We start from the raw sequence: 16,780 nt of genomic DNA, 5'->3' as shown, positions 1-16,780 counted from the left end.
AATAAAATGGAGCTACAATCTGAATGGAATAGAAACTATGCTGTAGTACTTACTAGCGTTGTCCTGATGTTGCACGGAGTGGACGGATGGGGCTCGGTAAGATAAATAATTTATTCATGTATTTTTCCCCTTTTTGCCTCGCTGCAATTTTTCGGGTGATTAGTGTTTTCATTTACTCATATTTTTCTCCTTCGCATAATGCTTTAATCCTTATCTTTGTGTCTCCCCTTTCCTGCCCTTACCTCTTGACTATCTTTCCATTCCTCATTTCTTCTTCTTTCCCTTTCTTAATCAAAACCATGATTTCTATTCTGCTTAATCAACAAGTTTCACTCCGTAAGAGGTTAAGGTCGTTGGTAGTGATTTTTATCATGATGTACGGATCAACTTCGAGAATCCGTAAGTTTGATACGACTATATTACCCTGTCATTCAAGCTAAATTACACTTTCAAAGGTATCTGTGTCTTAAAATTGTACATGCCATTACATTATTCCCTGATACGTTCGTGGACATTAAATATCCCCGAATGAAATGATATGATTTCATCCTGTCAAACAACATCCACTTGATCCTCCATTCGTTATCACGTCTTTCTTTGCCATGAGATCCAGTATACAAAAGGCCTCTTATATGGTCAGTGGATGGAAAGAATGAAAACAAAGAACGAAAAAGTGCAACCCTCATGCATTTTACTATGTCAGACCCCTTCAGAGACGATTACTTTAAAATCTAGATATATTTTTCTGTCGTAATAATGTCCAAAACAATATGGACAATCGTGTGAAAAGTTATGAAATATAGTGACTTTTGGATAAATACGGAACTCGAAGTATGACGAGCAGGGACATTTAGAATAGCTCGACGTGAACTCATTCAGACAAATTATGAAGAATTTTACCACGCTTTCATATCCAGTGGTGTTTTATCCTTTGCAGTCCTGCGCTATAGGGCCACCTGGACCTCCGGGCCCACCAGGTCCCCAAGGCCCCACAGGGAGTGGCGGATCCGGCGAGCTATTGCCCTACAACAACTGGAAGCAGTGCGCCTGGTACTCCGCGGAGGGTTCAGATTCAGCAACCATCTACGTGAGTCAATTTCGTCCCCCATTAGGCTGTTAGAATTATGACTTGTTCTCACCCGGTCTCATAGAATGTCTTTCTAGGTTAGCAAGACAGCAAGACGCATTGTTCGGTGCTTACATGCAAGAAAAATCTTCCATTTTGTTCGTTTGTTTGTTTGTTTGTTTTTGTTATTGTTGTTTTAAGAATATAAGGTCTGCCATTAAAAAAAAAGACACAAGTAAATATCTGTCAACTGCCTTTCGTTACTGGTGAAAATAATGTATCATCATGCACACTCACATTACAGACACACACATAAACACATTTTTACATGGTATAGTAATACATGTACTATTGCTATCATTTATATTATATTCAAACTGTGTAGAAAGCCTGACAGAGAGACAGACCCATCGTGCTTTTCTTATGATATTGCTTTAGAACTCGTCATCTATGCACACCGCAATTTAATGTGCTCAATATTAGTGGCTTCTGCTGGGACGCATTAGAGACATACTGGCCTTGAATGGATCGAGGAGTCGGCTAACACACAACAAAGCAAAAGTCCCTCCACTTGTTTTCGACCAACAATAGGAATGTGTTCGGTCGTCACTTTCAACAGACAGGGACCTGCATGATCCTATTATCTTTTGCACTGCTTGTTGTACTGGATGAAACAATGGACAAAGGGGGGAACTCACCTGTATACATGCATGATGTATAACTGTGCTGGGGTTGCAGAACTTGGCAACAGGCTAAAACAGTGAAAGGCTCAAAACAGCAAAGAACTAGCGACTTATATATATATATATATATATATATATATATATATATATATATATATATACATATATATATACATATATATATATACATATATATATATATATATATAAATATACATGTATATATATATATATATATATATGTATATATATACACATATATATATATATAGTGTGTGTGTGTGTTTGTACAGGGAGGTGGGAAGAACCTCCCTGGTTTTGTATAACAAAATCAGATATGGGGGTAGGTTGATAGGTGAAAAATGATGAATTTCGTTCGGTTAATGTAAGTATGAGTTGTTGTTGTTGTTGTTGTTTTTAGTTCACTGCAGGTTTTGGGAAATGCCGTATTCTCAAGGGAGTGTAAGGGAGTTCATGCAATGAAGCAGATATTGATTAGTTTGACCGAGTTGATCAAGATGGTTTTTTTCTAAGAGTTATGCAGAATTTAATGTAATTTTTGTATATAGGGTAGCTCTCCAAAAAGGGTATATGTAAAAAAAAGGTGAATCAGCAGCACAAGCGTTTGTGTAATGAGGCAGATATGGATCTGCTTGATTAAGTTGATTGAGATAGCTTTTTCTGAGAGTCATGCAGAATTCTATGTCAGTTTCCTTATACATGGTATGATTTGCAAAAAACACAACAACAAACAAACAAACCCCAAAATGTCTGTTGAAAAAAATATGATTTAGCAGCACAAGAGAGAAGGATACAGCTGCTTATTTGTGTTCATATTAATGTCATTGTTAACATGGGCTTGATATCAAATAAGATTCAAATATAGAAAATCATAAAACAAAATAGTGTGTGTATGTATTTGTGTGTGCGTGCATACGTTTGTTGTTTGCATATAAGTTTGCATGCGTAAACTGCAGCACTATCAATTGGGCCCGGAATTTTCATACAGAAGACATTTAATATTCTGTTTCCAGTTATAGCACATAAAATAAAGTAGATATAAGCCAGTTATACATCTCTCATCTCCAAATTCTCTTATCTCAGACCTGCACTTTCAACAAACTCGAGTCGGACTCTGCTCTTTGGGTGTACTATGGAGGCAACCTTCGCCTCTACGGCTGCGACTCGTGTTGTGCTCGCTGGTATTTCACTTTCGACGACAACGAGTGCTCGCCGATCACCATTGACGGGGTCGTCTACCAGACCAACACCTATTACATGAACCTCCATCGACACCGTAGCATACAAGGTAAAATACAGTTACAGAGCAGGGAAGCAGAATAATCCTTTCTTTTTTTTTCTTTTTTTTTTTTGGGGGGGGGGGGGGTAAAAATATCACCAACTATTACCAGAGGCAGGAAATGATATAGAATCAAAACTATGGGTGACGAGAAGGAAATGTTATTGTGCACCCAACGATATAGCGTGTGGAAGGCTAAACTCAGTTTAATATTGCATAGATTTAAAAAGTGCTTCCCCGTCAATAAGTGCACGTGACTGTGTGTATGTCCGGGGTATGACGAGGTTACTCGGCAACTATCCCTTATCCAAAAGTCACGACATTTTGTATGGTTGATGGATAGTATCTGCCAACATTGTGTATGAAATCTTACAGCAATACGCCGCAGAAAATTTGCAAAAGAATTGCAAAACTAATCCCATGTCATTCGATAATACGCTTTCCTTTTGAACCGAGAAAACAGTTGAAATGTTCTCGGGGTCCGACAAAATTCACTGGAAATCTTTAGTATTTTTTCGTTCCCCGTTATGAATGTCTTTCCAGTTTTATAAGTCTCAGGAAAGGTCTGAGTTACCTACTCTTTTGATATACCTGCTCAGGAAATGCATCTAATTTTTAGAGGTGTAAATGGGACAGACGAACTTTAAAGGACCTTGACTAACTTGACTTACCTTTGACAAATCTTATTGATCAAAAGTGTCCGTTTTGGAGCTAACCAAATTTTCGACAGGAGTGACAACGAAATAAAACAAGAGGTTTGTAGACAAGAAAACAGAAAGAAAGAGAAGAGATGTTGACAAGGTGAAGAACAAATGTAGAGTAATTCATGGTCAGGAATTCAAGAGTGAAACAAAATTAATGTTCATTCATATATTAAGATTCTCATTGTCGTAGAGCTAAAGAACATTACTTTAAGGAGGATTTTATGATTAAGGAGGACTTGTTTTAAAGAAAATATTCCTTCTGCTTTTTGTGGGAGATGCATATTTGCATAGTTTGATGGTCATCACGTCAGGGATTGATCGTGTTGATGATATCAATTATCAACCATTATAGTATTCATGACAAGGCCACTCATCTTCCTGTGAAGCAAATGTATGTGTCTATCGCATAATCGTCAGCCCATGCTTTCAATCATCTATCAGTATCTTCATACAAGTTTTAATGAACAAATGTAGATGTCAACTCCTCGGACATGCCATACAATACGAGCCTGTCATACTCATCTCTGAATGCATAGTCAATAATCCATTGGTTCTACTATACACCCCCTTTTTGTCAGTAAATTATCTTTGATTTCACGGCAGTCTCATTTTTTTATATCTTGTTTCCTCGTGCCAGGCTACTGCCACAGTCTTGGGGCCGGAAGCATCGACGTCAAGTTCATGGTAGGTACGTGCAACGGATACGGCTCTTCGGATGCCTACACGGGTTGGAACAGCGCCTCTCGTATGATCATCAAGGAAGTACCGGCATCGCCGTATGGGTACTAGGCACTTGACCACGAAGAGGACATCCTACTAGTATTCCAAGGGCACATCAAATGACTCCTACTGACCAGATTCCCTCCCATCAGGTCGAAAGTGTGGCTGAACCAATCAGAGAATTGACTAATGAGACTTACTCAAGCTTCCTCATAGCATTGATCGGTTAAGCGTGTGGATGCGTGGGGAAGAATGTACAGGGGCGGCGCAGCCGTGGGGGCCGTGGGGGCTCGGGCTCCCACACTTTTTGTGCACCATACAAAGGAATACATAAGGTGTAATCACTTTGGGCCCCCACACTTTTTTCAACCCGGAAGTACGTAAGGTATGGCGGCGGTAAGGTTAGGTGTTTTCTGAGACTTTTTTTTTATAACACCCGGAAATGGGAGGGGCGAGAATGAGCTGAGGACCTTTTTTTTTTTTTTTTTTGCTTGTTAGCTGAAGAAACCCGGAAGTGGACGGTTTTTTTTTTTTTTTTGTTTTGTTTTTTGTTTTTTTGCTTGTTAGCTCATGAAACCGGGAAGTGGGCCCCCACACTTTTGAAAACACTGCGCCGGCCCTGATGTAGACATGTAGGAGTCTCCTTTGTGTTCTTGTTTCAAGACTTGGATGTCTCCATCTGAATCCTGGTGGCAGTGCAGTGCGTTATGATGTGAAACTTGAGCTGTATACAGATCTCAGAGATCCGAGTGCGTCTTGTTGAAAGTGCCTGATTGGTGCTTGTGGAACCTGAATCAGCCAATCATGGCGGATTATAATACAAGCCTAATTGTAATCACTCTCCATAGCTGTCAGCCTTTCTTCGAACACAAGCAATTTTTTTCCTGCGTAATGTACCAACGGTGACACAGTGTGAAATATTCTGACTTCCTTGACTACAAGAAGATCAGCTGGTTCTCTGTTGGCCTGGATTTATCAGTCTCGTGAAAGTGAAATTTAAGAAAGATATTATGCATATTAACATTCTTGCGTAAGCGTATGCTTTTGAATTTCGATGAAATCAATCAATTTGGATCCCTCTATTTGAGAAATGTTTGTAGGAATCTATTAGGTTATCAACAGTTTGACGAAAACGCAGAGATGTGTTTAAATGTGAGTGATATTGTAGCACGGAGATTATGCAGGACTTCTGTCGTGTACTAGTATTTCAGCGCTATAGAGTGCTAATTATTTGCTATGTTGGAAAGATGAATTTACAGAAGATTATTGGTATCTTCTTGAGCTGTTCTCGTTTAGAGATGCCTTGTACACGATAAGGATTAAAAAGTATTTTTGTGTCTTCCTCACGTAGACTAGGCACGGAATCGACGAAAGTTTGCACGTGTGTTTGTTGAAGGTAGTTTCTCCTGTGTTGTTGCGGTCTTTCGACCAGGTATAATGCGTGCAAAATGACTTCACTTCTCGAAGATTTGTAAAGTGACGCCACAACGCTGGAGGTTACTATGTCGACATTACAGTTTGTCAGTCTCTAATGGAATGTATCGTACGCATGATTGTGCTTGTAAAAGGTTTTTGCAATTGGGATATCCTCTTCAGTTTTTCATATTGTTCTTCCAGTGGGCCCTGACATCATATCATTATCACACTAGCATTGTCAGGTGCCCATTTTTACACAAGTGTGGGACATCGAGTGCAAAACATGATGTCATACGATGAACGTACTCAGCATGATACCAATACAAGATCTTTTGTTTACGAATACAAGCCCAGAATCTTAAACACTAACCCCCCCCCCCCCCCCCCCGCTCCCACTAAGACTGTCAGAGTCATTCTCCGCACATAGCGCGAATGAACAACATTTTGTCCGGTATAGGTATAAGAATATAGCAACTATACGAGAGATATGAAAAGGTACGCTTCATTGTACAATCCGTGAAGATCTCTTATTCTGTTTTGAATATTGTGAAATGTGTATTTCGTGCATGCTGCATGGATACATTCTTAAGAAGTCGTATAGTTTCAGAAACCCATCTGTCACAACAATGTCTTCAAGGAAATTGCGATAATTTTTAACCTACTTGTTTATTCATCATGACGGGAAGTTTAAAAAGGACTAATGTCAAGAGCAAGACTCACACATGTTTCTCCAATACAGGTAACATCTTTTAGTGACTGACTAGGGTGAAATGCTGGAGGGCTACTGGGTGAGAAAAAAAAAAGATATCTGCTTCCTGTGTTAGTGAACCACTTCGAAGGATAAACAGCCTTAGAACACCACTGCGACAAAGATCCTATTTTACTCTCTAATAATACCTCAATTGTGTCATGCTTAACGATCGTTTGAAGACATTGTGTCGATTAACCATACACTGCGCCCCTTGTAAAGACAGAGTGACAGTAATGGACTGGGAAATGTATCTATGCATATTGTTATAGATATTATGTTCTCCCTTGCCCATCAGGTAAATAAAGGGGGAAGGGGGCAAGGTAATTCTTTTACTGCCCGTCACTGATGGCATGACAGTGACCTACAGAAACGATAGAAAATACTCTAGATATTAGGATGAAGTAGAATTATGACGAAAGTATGTATTGACGTCCCTTTATCGACGGAGTACAATGGACAATACCAAAGTACCCCTTGCAAAGCGAGGCTGTGGACACTGAATCGATAAACCATTTGGGGTGAGGATTAAGTCTATATTTTAGGGAGCAAGAGCCCTGAATGTAGTCAGATTTTCACGCGTCCTTGGGTAAAGTCATAGGAGTCCATCATTGCACTTGCTGCAGCAGTAGTGCAGTTGAGACTCTTCAGTGCCTTGTGTATCCGGCATTTATTAAACCAGTTGTGAAATCTGTTGGAGCTGTCATATCAGGAATATATGTGGAATTACAGACAGACCTCTAAAACGATGAAGGATTCCAGGACCATGATTTGTGTCTTGTCATTTATTCTAATCGGAACTTTGAGGAGTGTGGATGCTTGGGGTGCGGTAAGTAAAATCGAAACAGAACATTGAAACAACATATACATCTCATGTTATCATATAAAGTAATGTCTATCATGACAAAGTGCAGAACAAACAAACAAATGTATTACCCTATTTTTTTCTTTTTTTTTTGCGAAATATTCAATTTGTGATGCTTACCATATCATCATAATAACGACTACTACTGGAATATCACGTGAAACTTAAATCGTATTAGATTACCATTATTAATCGTCATTTCCAGAGTCAACAAAAGTGTGAGTTATCTAATATGAAGTTTATATTGAACATGTTACTTTCATGCGATATTGACAATGAAATCAACACTGAATTGGCTGAATTATACAAAAATGATATTATTGTTTGTTTAAGTCATGTGCCCAAGGTCCGGTGGGCCCTCCTGGACCTCCGGGGCCTAAGGGTCCGTCTGGAACATCGGGCCCAGGGGAGCTCCTCGAGTACAACAACTGGAAGCAGTGTGCCTGGTATTCTGCAAATGGAAATGACTACGATACAATCTATGTGAGTGCGTCTTAAAATGACCCCTCTGGTTTGTTTAGAGAACAGTCGCATATTGACAACGCTCAATTTTTGCTTGTATGTTGTTATTTTTTTTAATCATCACCCAATGTTTCTGCTATACTTTTTGATCAATGAAAAAAGGTCTAAATTGTCATTACATCACCTACTTGACTTTATCGGACATCCAGTAGTATGACATTATGTTCTTATAGTAATATTACCTATTATCATACACACAAAAGCCTTATTCATCAAATAACACCTTTCTTGTGATTTCTGAATAGCATGTATTGTATTTTCCAGACAATATACTTTCCACTGTTACTTGTCTCAAGGTCAAGTTACTTGTCTCACTTATGCTAGACAAAAAAAAAATCGGATCTGAAATGTAGATTTCCAATTTCAATTTCAATTCACATTCATTTTCATTTTTCGACAAAACATACATTTCACTGTCTTTTGTATAGCAGAGAATAAGGTAAACAAGGCAATGACAAATGAACAGAATATAAAAATCATTTTGAAGCATGTTTGCAAGACGTGAAAATCTGGCTTACATCCAATGGCCTTAAACTGAATAATGATAAATCTGAGTTTTTGTTATTGGCTTCAAAGCATATGTTAAGTAAAGTTGATTACCAATCATGTCATGTCAACATCGGTAGCACTTGTATTACTCCGTCAAAAACAGCCCGTAATTTAGGTGTTATATTTGATCAGGAAATGTCATTTCGAAGTCATGTAACTCAAATTCAGCGGAATATTAGATATCAGTTGCGTAATTTAAGTTTTATAAGGAGATATTTGTCTAAATCTGCAGCTGAGATACTTATTCATGCTTTCTTCTCGGTTGGATTTTTCGACTTCATTATCATGATTATTGTGTAAAAGATGTCACAAAACTTAAACGGTTGCAAAATTCTCCTGCCCGGTTCTTAACTTTTACTAATAAGTTTGATTCCAAATCACCAATTCTCCGTTCCTAACATTGGTTACATGCATGTAGAGAAAAGGATTATTTTCAAGATTCTGTTATTAGTACATCATTCAGTTCATTCTTTTTCCCCCGTATACCTAAGTAACTCAGTTCAAAAATACAATCCGACACGAAGTCTACGTTCATCATCAGATGCATTGCTACTCCAAAAACCCAGAGTAAAACATGAATGGGATGATCGTGCTTTCTCCGTTATGGGACCAAAATTGTGGAATCAGTTACGTATTCACTTAAGGCAACTGTCATCTACAGAGACATTCAAATCCAAACTTAAAACGTATCTGTTCCTCTCACACTGAGGACTGTAAGTGTTGTCATTAATGCTCGGGACATTTTTATTCTTTATTTGGTATATTATGTTGTTAGTATGTGTTTGTTTGTTGTTTGTCATTTTCTTCTTTGCTGTCACGTTTGAACATGTGTATATGCATGTATGATCTATCTTTTCATTCGTGAAGCGCCATGAGCACTGAAAGGTGGACCTGTGTGCTATACAAGTAGCCACTATTATTATCATTATTATTATCATTATTATTATTATTATTTTACATTGCAATAAATACTGAAGTGATCAAAATGAAGCTAACAATATGCAATATGCGAAAAAAAAAAGATGCAGGAGATTAAGCATTTTAAGAAACGAACGATTTTATTAAATTCATATGATATTATAACAACAATTTTTTAAGCAAATGGAAAGATTAGAATTTCAAAATATTTTCAGATTCTTACATTCATACTGGGAATAGTTGAATGTATATTCAAAGTATGAAAGAACAAATTTGAAATGTAAAAATTACTACAGCAATTTTTTAACGTTTCCTTTTACGGTGTCTTAATATCGAGATGACGCGGATGATTCGGAAACGCTATTTGAATCTGGGAGCAAATAAATGAACACGGCGTTATTAAGTACAATGTAAAATACTTTCCAATAGTTTGTCTACAGAGAAATAACATGATAGAAGAAGAGAATGCTTTTCATATTTTTTTAACTTGTTTGTTCGTTTGACGGTTTGCTTGTTCTAGACATGCACTTTTAACAAGAGGGACAGCAGTTCAGCTCTGTGGGTGTACTATGGAGGAAATCTTCGTCTCTACGGGTGCAACGGATGCTGCAAGCGATGGTATTTCACCTTCAACGACAACGAATGCTCACCTACTCCAATCGATGGCGTAGTCTACCAAACGAATACATACTACATGAATCTTCATCGTCACAGAAGCATTCAGGGTGAGTTTATCTCTATCTACATCTATTATACCGTGAATGTATCATGTATATTTAACATGATATACATTCTCAACTTTGAATTAAGGCACAATCATTAGTGTACGGAAGAAGAAGGATATTTACTTTAAAATCACTACTTTCCAAGTCGTGTTAGGAAAAAGAAGGACATTTGCTTAAAAATCACTACTTTCCAATTCGTGTGAAAGAGGCTTACGGTTTAGATCATGGACCCTACGGAGGATCCATCATGGTTAGATGTTCCTGGGATGGTGTCCCTGACAAGTTCAACTCAAGATAAAATGTTTTAGCAACATGATGACGTCAAAATAGTTAAAGACAGTGTTGGCCTTGAAATGAAAAGGACTCAACGGTTGCAAGAATTTAGATATGTAGGACTCATTTCAAATCTGCGTAATATATCTCAATAGACATGCAGTCTAGCTTTTATTCATACATATACATGTATACTGAAAAAGACAAGATGGCTCTACAGTGTTGTGGTCTTATCCATCAAACCTCAGCCTCAGTATAAGCACTGTTCTAAAACATGCCTTACAAGACAAATATGGTGAGCCAATCAAAACAACGCCAGCAAAAACTGATTACTTGAATCAGGAATATTTGTCATTTGTCATCCTTTGTGAAAATCTGGCGTAATACCACAGTACTCGTCCTCTTTATTTCTCATTCAATTCTCACAGGCTACTGCCACAACGTGGCTGCAGGCAGCGTGAACGTCAAGTTCATGGTCGGGGACTGCTCCGGGTATGGGAACTACGACGCCTACACGGGCTGGAACAGCGCCTCGAGGATCATCATCAAGGAAGTCCCAGCATCTAACTACTAAAAGACAGATTTTGCAACAGCAAATAAAGTGACATGCTTATTATACAGCTACTGACTCTAATGCGGGATTGAATAAAAAGAGAGGTTCTCGGAATCATCTCCAGTAAAAGAACTTCGCTGTTGTTTAATGGTCCCGCTGAAAGAAATCACCATCAGTCGCAACAGCCTCATGCTGCTAACAGACCCTGGTATAGGGACCCTAGTTACGTGAGAGTTTCTAATTTTCATCACGCAGCTACACGCCTTTTAGTAGAGCATGCATAACCCAACGTTGTTGCCTTACATGAGATTTTGGCGATGTGTCAAAGGTGTTACAACTTGGAAACGAAATACCCACGAAGGAGTGGTAAAGAAGACCGTCCATAATTGTTCATTTTTCTCTCAAAATGGAACCTTATGAGTATATGAGTACATCTTTTCTCAGTTTATAGTTGGACAAAGTATGTCTATGAAGAGAGTGGGATGAAAGCCCATAATTGAAGCCGAAGCCTATTACCGTCGGCGATAAAACTCTTGATGACCCGTTTGCAGCTGCGGATGTATAAACAGTATATTAACCTCTTTGTTTAATCAGTATAGATGTCAGAAGTTCCTAGACGCTGGGTTAAATGAGTACATGGCATTATAATTATTGAAGATAACTGTCTCGGCATACACCTCGAGTGCAAATAAGCATAAAATGAGTAGACTTCATCACCTGTAATACATCAGGAAAAGAAACAGTTATAATACGTATTGGTATAAAACTTGGAAAAAAACATCGTTTCCTTTCTGTTACAAGACGTAATGTTGCGTTATAAGCATACACATGATGCGATCTTATTTCAAAGACCGTAGAGCCATTCGTCAGTATACTATTCAAGCCCAACAAAGGAGTTACGTAGAAGAGCGCCACGAAATAACGTTGAGAAGAATGTATCGATCTTCAGATCGTGTCGGTGTTGTGGTCATAGCTGTTGTGTTTTGTAGCTGTGCTTGCACAAACCAGGGAGGTGGAAGAAAGTTCTTCCACCTCCCTGCACAAACTACGTGCGTTGTTTAGTTGTGTCGTCATTCTTGTCGTAGTGACATATATTAATTGTTCAAATGAATGAGTGTGTATTAAGACAATGATAACGTAGACTTATCAGCTTATTCAACTGGTGTGAAGTTACATTTAAGAAACTGATTATTCGGAAATGTCGATCAAACGATAAATTGTAAGAAACTACGGTATTGTATTATTGTGACTGCACGAATATACCAGACTGTTGCAGACGTATTCTTAAACTGGGAGGTTAAAAAAAAAAGCAAGTTAAGCCGAATATAGGAATGCAATGTCTGCCATCATTCAAACGTCTGCATCCTGCAGTGACCTCGATTACACCCCAGAAATCTAACAATACACTACTAAACTGAGAAAACTACATGGAGTAGCAAACCAGAGGCTACACCCAATTAAGTGTGAGGTGTACGAACAATAATGTTAGAACCGAACAGGTAACCAGTAACATCGTGCAAAAAAAAATCGAAACACCTACATATTGATTCGGTCAGTGACGACAGACCGACAACTACATGGTTGTAATGAAATCAAGCATATCTCTTGGTCTCCCAATTGATCTGTTAGCAAAGAGTCAACTTATCGGACTGCTTATTTGGTGGAACTTTTCCGAACGCCTGGAAAAGGAGCGAACTTTAGTAATGAATTTGTAAGCAAGATTTCGGCAAGAATACGGATTTCCGTCGTGCTAGCATCCATCCTGTATATATAGAACTTCTGCGGAAGGAATTATTCTTGGATTAAAGTCACTTGGGAAGTGAAGAAGATGCTGTATTGTCTCATTTTTCTGATCTTCTTCCCAGTTTCATGTGTGCTTGCTTGGGGATCGGTAAGTTCTGTAAGTCACAGCAGTGACGTATAACTACTGGTGTCTTAAACTCGTACAGTGAGTGTACGCTTCGTATGTCGTCGATTCAGCGTTGCAGTGATGGTGTTTGAAAAGAAATTGGTGACATGTGCGTTCCAATTTTTAATTAGTTCCTTATGGGGACAAGGAATTATTCCGAATTTTAAGGGCAGTCAATAAAGTTCAAAACTTTGTGTGCTTTGTGTGTTTGCAGGGAGGGAAAGATGTGTGAATTTTTCTCCTTTGGTGGTGGATCTTGTATTCCACTAATTTTATGGATGATTTCACTACGTAACGAATGAGGCAAATATACCAGTCGGCCCGTTACAATCAACATTAGTCAAATTGCCCATTTAGCATTGGCATCTTCTCTTCTATCTTATGAGAAAGGGCACTGATGGAGATGGTGTGAAAATCAAGTCGCATGGAAGAGCCATTGCCTAATGTAGATTTTTTTTCATCGATGTGTAACCTTCCAGACAAGTCCCCTTCATTATCAGTTAAGTGTTCTAGTTTTTCAATTTATATGCAGATTGATCTTTTGATATTTGAGTGAATGCCCATGGTGGATAGGAAAAAAAAGAATGGACTGATATAGGATTTCAATCGTGACATAGACACCATGACATATCGTCCGTCTTGACCATTGCCCATTAACACATGCTATATTATAAGAAGGCGTTATAGCACCTCAGATTTTGCTTCTTGCTAAAAACAAAAAGCAAACGAACAATAACTAATACTAAGAGTACAAATGATATTTTGTTCTCGTTTTAAGTTTTGATTTTTTTTGTGTGTGTTTTTGTAAATGGTCAACAATTCCAAACTTCCATGAGGTACCGACTTGCCAGAAGTTGAATGTATATGATTCCTTTTAGCTGTATGCTGTGCACGATTGGATTATTGGCATTTTGCAGTAAATTCAGCACTCATTTGTTCTTCACTTTTACTTGGTATGAGTAAATATGAATATTGTTCTTTATCCGCCAAATTAAGAGAAATATATTTACATCTGAACTCGAACACCAGATAAATTTAAACATGATGACATTCACAGTAACGTCAGTACTTTCCTCGGTTGTCCAAGTGACGCTGGTGGCTGTTTGTTTTGTTTTCTGTCGTTTTGAAGTTTGCTTGGAGATGTAAGTGAGGAAGAGTGGGGTTTTGTTTTGTTTTGTTGTTTTTGTATTTGTTCTTGCTTCTTTTTTTGTGTTTTTTTCCTTTTGTCTTTGGTAGTCATGTGCCCAAGGTCCGGTGGGCCCTCCTGGACCTCCGGGGCCGAAGGGTCCGTCTGGAACATCTGGTCCGGGGGAGCTTCTTGAGTACAACAACTGGAAGCAGTGTGCCTGGTATTCTGCTAATGGGAACGACTACGATACAATCTACGTAAGTGAGCAAACGATGGAAAATAAAACTCTCAGAAACTTAAAGATAAATTCACCTTTCATCAAGCGAGGAAACTTTGAGAAGCCTCTTAAATTCGAAATGTATGTCTTAAATTAGCATCACGTTTTAGACAACCACGGTTCCCACTTTCCGTCTCAAATTGGAACACGTCTGTCTTTTTCTTTCTGACTCTTGTGCGTATCTAATGAGTAAGTCTATTTTACATGTAATCTTTTCTCCACTAAAAGATGTGAAGTTACAGTAAGAGGTGCCAATTTAACGATGACATGTTGATTTCTCCAACAAAATTCTCAAGGAGTGAGTGATGGCCTAATTTGTCTTTGCCCCACAAATAAGGATTTGGTTTTGCTTGAATACTTCTAATTGCCCGTCTGGCTTTAAAAAGAGATATCCCTAGCTTTTGAAAGAAATCGCAAAAGATCGGCAGCGGATATAGGGAACAAGTGAATGCAGTTCGATTCTGCTTGGAATCGTTGCCTCAAGATAACACTTTAGAATGACTATTGTATTGTCAGTGTTTGATACAATGTAGTTTCGAATCATACCTTAATGCAGAGGAAGGATACAAAGTGCGTATGAGTACATGAGAATGAGAAAGTTATGACAATATACGGTTTCACATATTTTCATATAATACGGTATATTGGTCGCGAGCGTAATGTGCATATTAGCTTTAGTAATGACAGGTGATGTCATCTTAGTTAGAGAACTGAAAGTGTGCAAAAAGATATACAAAATATAAAAAATATCGTAAAAATGTAAAGATATCACAAAGATATCATAAAGATATCAAAAAATGTCATAAAAATCACACTTTAGCAACTAAACCTTTTCTCTATAAGGTCTATACTTTATATCTCGATATCACACAAAAAATGTGATCTTAAATGATCTTGTGATTTTCTGTTAAAAAGAAGGGTTTTAGTGAAGATTTGCGGGGGGGGGGGGTGGATACTTTGAGGCCATGACGTCAGAACGTCATGTAATTTTCCTGATAAATTTCGTAATCATCACTGTTTCCTGGAATCATGCTAAAATATAAAAATCACGTTTGTTTGTTTTTTTTCTTAAATCAAGGCCCGATGTGGAAATGCATTTTCATTGTAATCAATGCATCTTTTCCAGACCTGCACGTTCAATAAACGGGACAGCAGTTCGGCTCTGTGGGTGTATTACGGAGGAAATCTTCGTCTCTATGGGTGTGACGGATGTTGCAAGCGATGGTACTTCACCTTCAACGACAACGAATGCTCACCCACGCCCATTGACGGCGTCGTATACCAAACAAATACCTACCACATGAATCTACACAGGCACAGGAGTATTCAGGGTGAGTTACATTATACAAATTGCAACTAGTTTCGGAAATGCATTTCCAAATGCTAGTTTTTTTTAAATCACCCAAATGCAAAATGGGGCGTGGTATATTGAAGATCCAAGCAAGGTTTGAATAGTGAGATATCGACACATTAACAAATCGAATTCTTGATACAAATTGCAAGTACTTTTTGGAAATACATAATCACCCAAACGCAAAATGAGGGCAGGGTCTAAAAATAAGATTAAAGCAAGGTCTAAATGGTGAGGTATTGATACAATCAAAAATCATATTCCAGTGATTTGAAGTAAATTTTAATTTCTTCGTGCGTTTTTCTTCCTCAGGCTTGACATCACCAATAGAAACAAAAGGAAATATCGCTTCCTCTGCTATGTTTGTCTGTCTATGTACATGTTACAGGCTACTGTCACAACGTGGCTGCAGGCAGCGTGGACGTGAAGTTCATGGTCGGGGACTGCTCCGGGTATGGGAACTACGACGCCTACACGGGCTGGAACAGCGCCTCAAGGATCATCATCAAGGAAGTCCCAGCATCTAACTACTAGGAGAAGTGGCAGCATTGATTAATGATATAAAAAGATTGGAAATATATATATATATATATATATATATATATATATATATATATATATATATATGTATATATTTCTTTTTCGTGGGTGTGTTTTTATTGGTTTCGCAGGACCCATTGATAAGGCTTAAACTGATTTTCGATCTTTTCCTTATCTTCTCAAATCAACTGAGTCATTTCAGTTTGATGATGTGTTTTTCCTTCACAATAATCAAGATCCTCATCATCATCTCCACAATCTTCGTAATCTGATGGAAATGTTGAATATTGTTGTGATCCAATTTCAGAAACTGTGGAACCTTGCTGACTGAATATTGCGTGATGTTCAAATGCGTGATAACAGAAAAATACACACACTCCGGCATACAAAAATGTTAAACTAATACTGTCACTAATAAATGCGAATTTCACTAGTTCACAATCAAAAATCTATTTACCTTGTGTGAGCTTTCGCCTACTGTTTTCTGCACTATCAGGACATCCATGAATAAGTACAATATTTGTATTGAAGA

At 38.1% G+C, this 16,780-nt stretch overlaps 3 protein-coding genes across 3 annotated transcripts; all 3 read left to right on the top strand.

Annotated features, from left to right (window-relative positions):
- Window positions 1-6: 6 nt before the first annotated feature.
- On the top strand, window positions 7-4,542 carry LOC139722611 (collagen triple helix repeat-containing protein 1-like). Its single transcript, XM_071633913.1, has 4 exons — window positions 7-96; window positions 938-1,087; window positions 2,854-3,058; window positions 4,391-4,542. Exons 1-4 carry the CDS (start codon window positions 7-9, stop codon window positions 4,540-4,542), a joined length of 597 nt encoding a protein of 198 aa, XP_071490014.1.
- A 2,843-nt stretch (window positions 4,543-7,385) lies between these two features.
- On the top strand, window positions 7,386-11,063 carry LOC139722610 (collagen triple helix repeat-containing protein 1-like). The gene is made up of 4 exons (XM_071633911.1): window positions 7,386-7,466; window positions 7,836-7,985; window positions 10,012-10,216; window positions 10,918-11,063. Exons 1-4 carry the CDS (start codon window positions 7,386-7,388, stop codon window positions 11,061-11,063), a joined length of 582 nt encoding a protein of 193 aa, XP_071490012.1.
- Window positions 11,064-11,189: 126 nt separating this feature from the next.
- Window positions 11,190-16,242, top strand: LOC139722609 (collagen triple helix repeat-containing protein 1-like). Its single transcript, XM_071633910.1, has 5 exons — window positions 11,190-11,250; window positions 12,908-12,933; window positions 14,188-14,337; window positions 15,484-15,688; window positions 16,097-16,242. The coding sequence occupies exons 1-5, from the start codon at window positions 11,190-11,192 to the stop codon at window positions 16,240-16,242; spliced, it is 588 nt and encodes a 195-aa protein (XP_071490011.1).
- Window positions 16,243-16,780: the final 538 nt, after the last annotated feature.

Source organism: Diadema antillarum, unplaced genomic scaffold, assembly GCF_040938485.1.
Source record: "Diadema antillarum isolate AM-2024a unplaced genomic scaffold, OU_Dant_1.0 scf00000167, whole genome shotgun sequence".
NCBI classification, from domain to species: domain Eukaryota; kingdom Metazoa; phylum Echinodermata; class Echinoidea; order Diadematoida; family Diadematidae; genus Diadema; species Diadema antillarum.
This window is presented reverse-complemented; position numbering and strand designations above follow the sequence as displayed.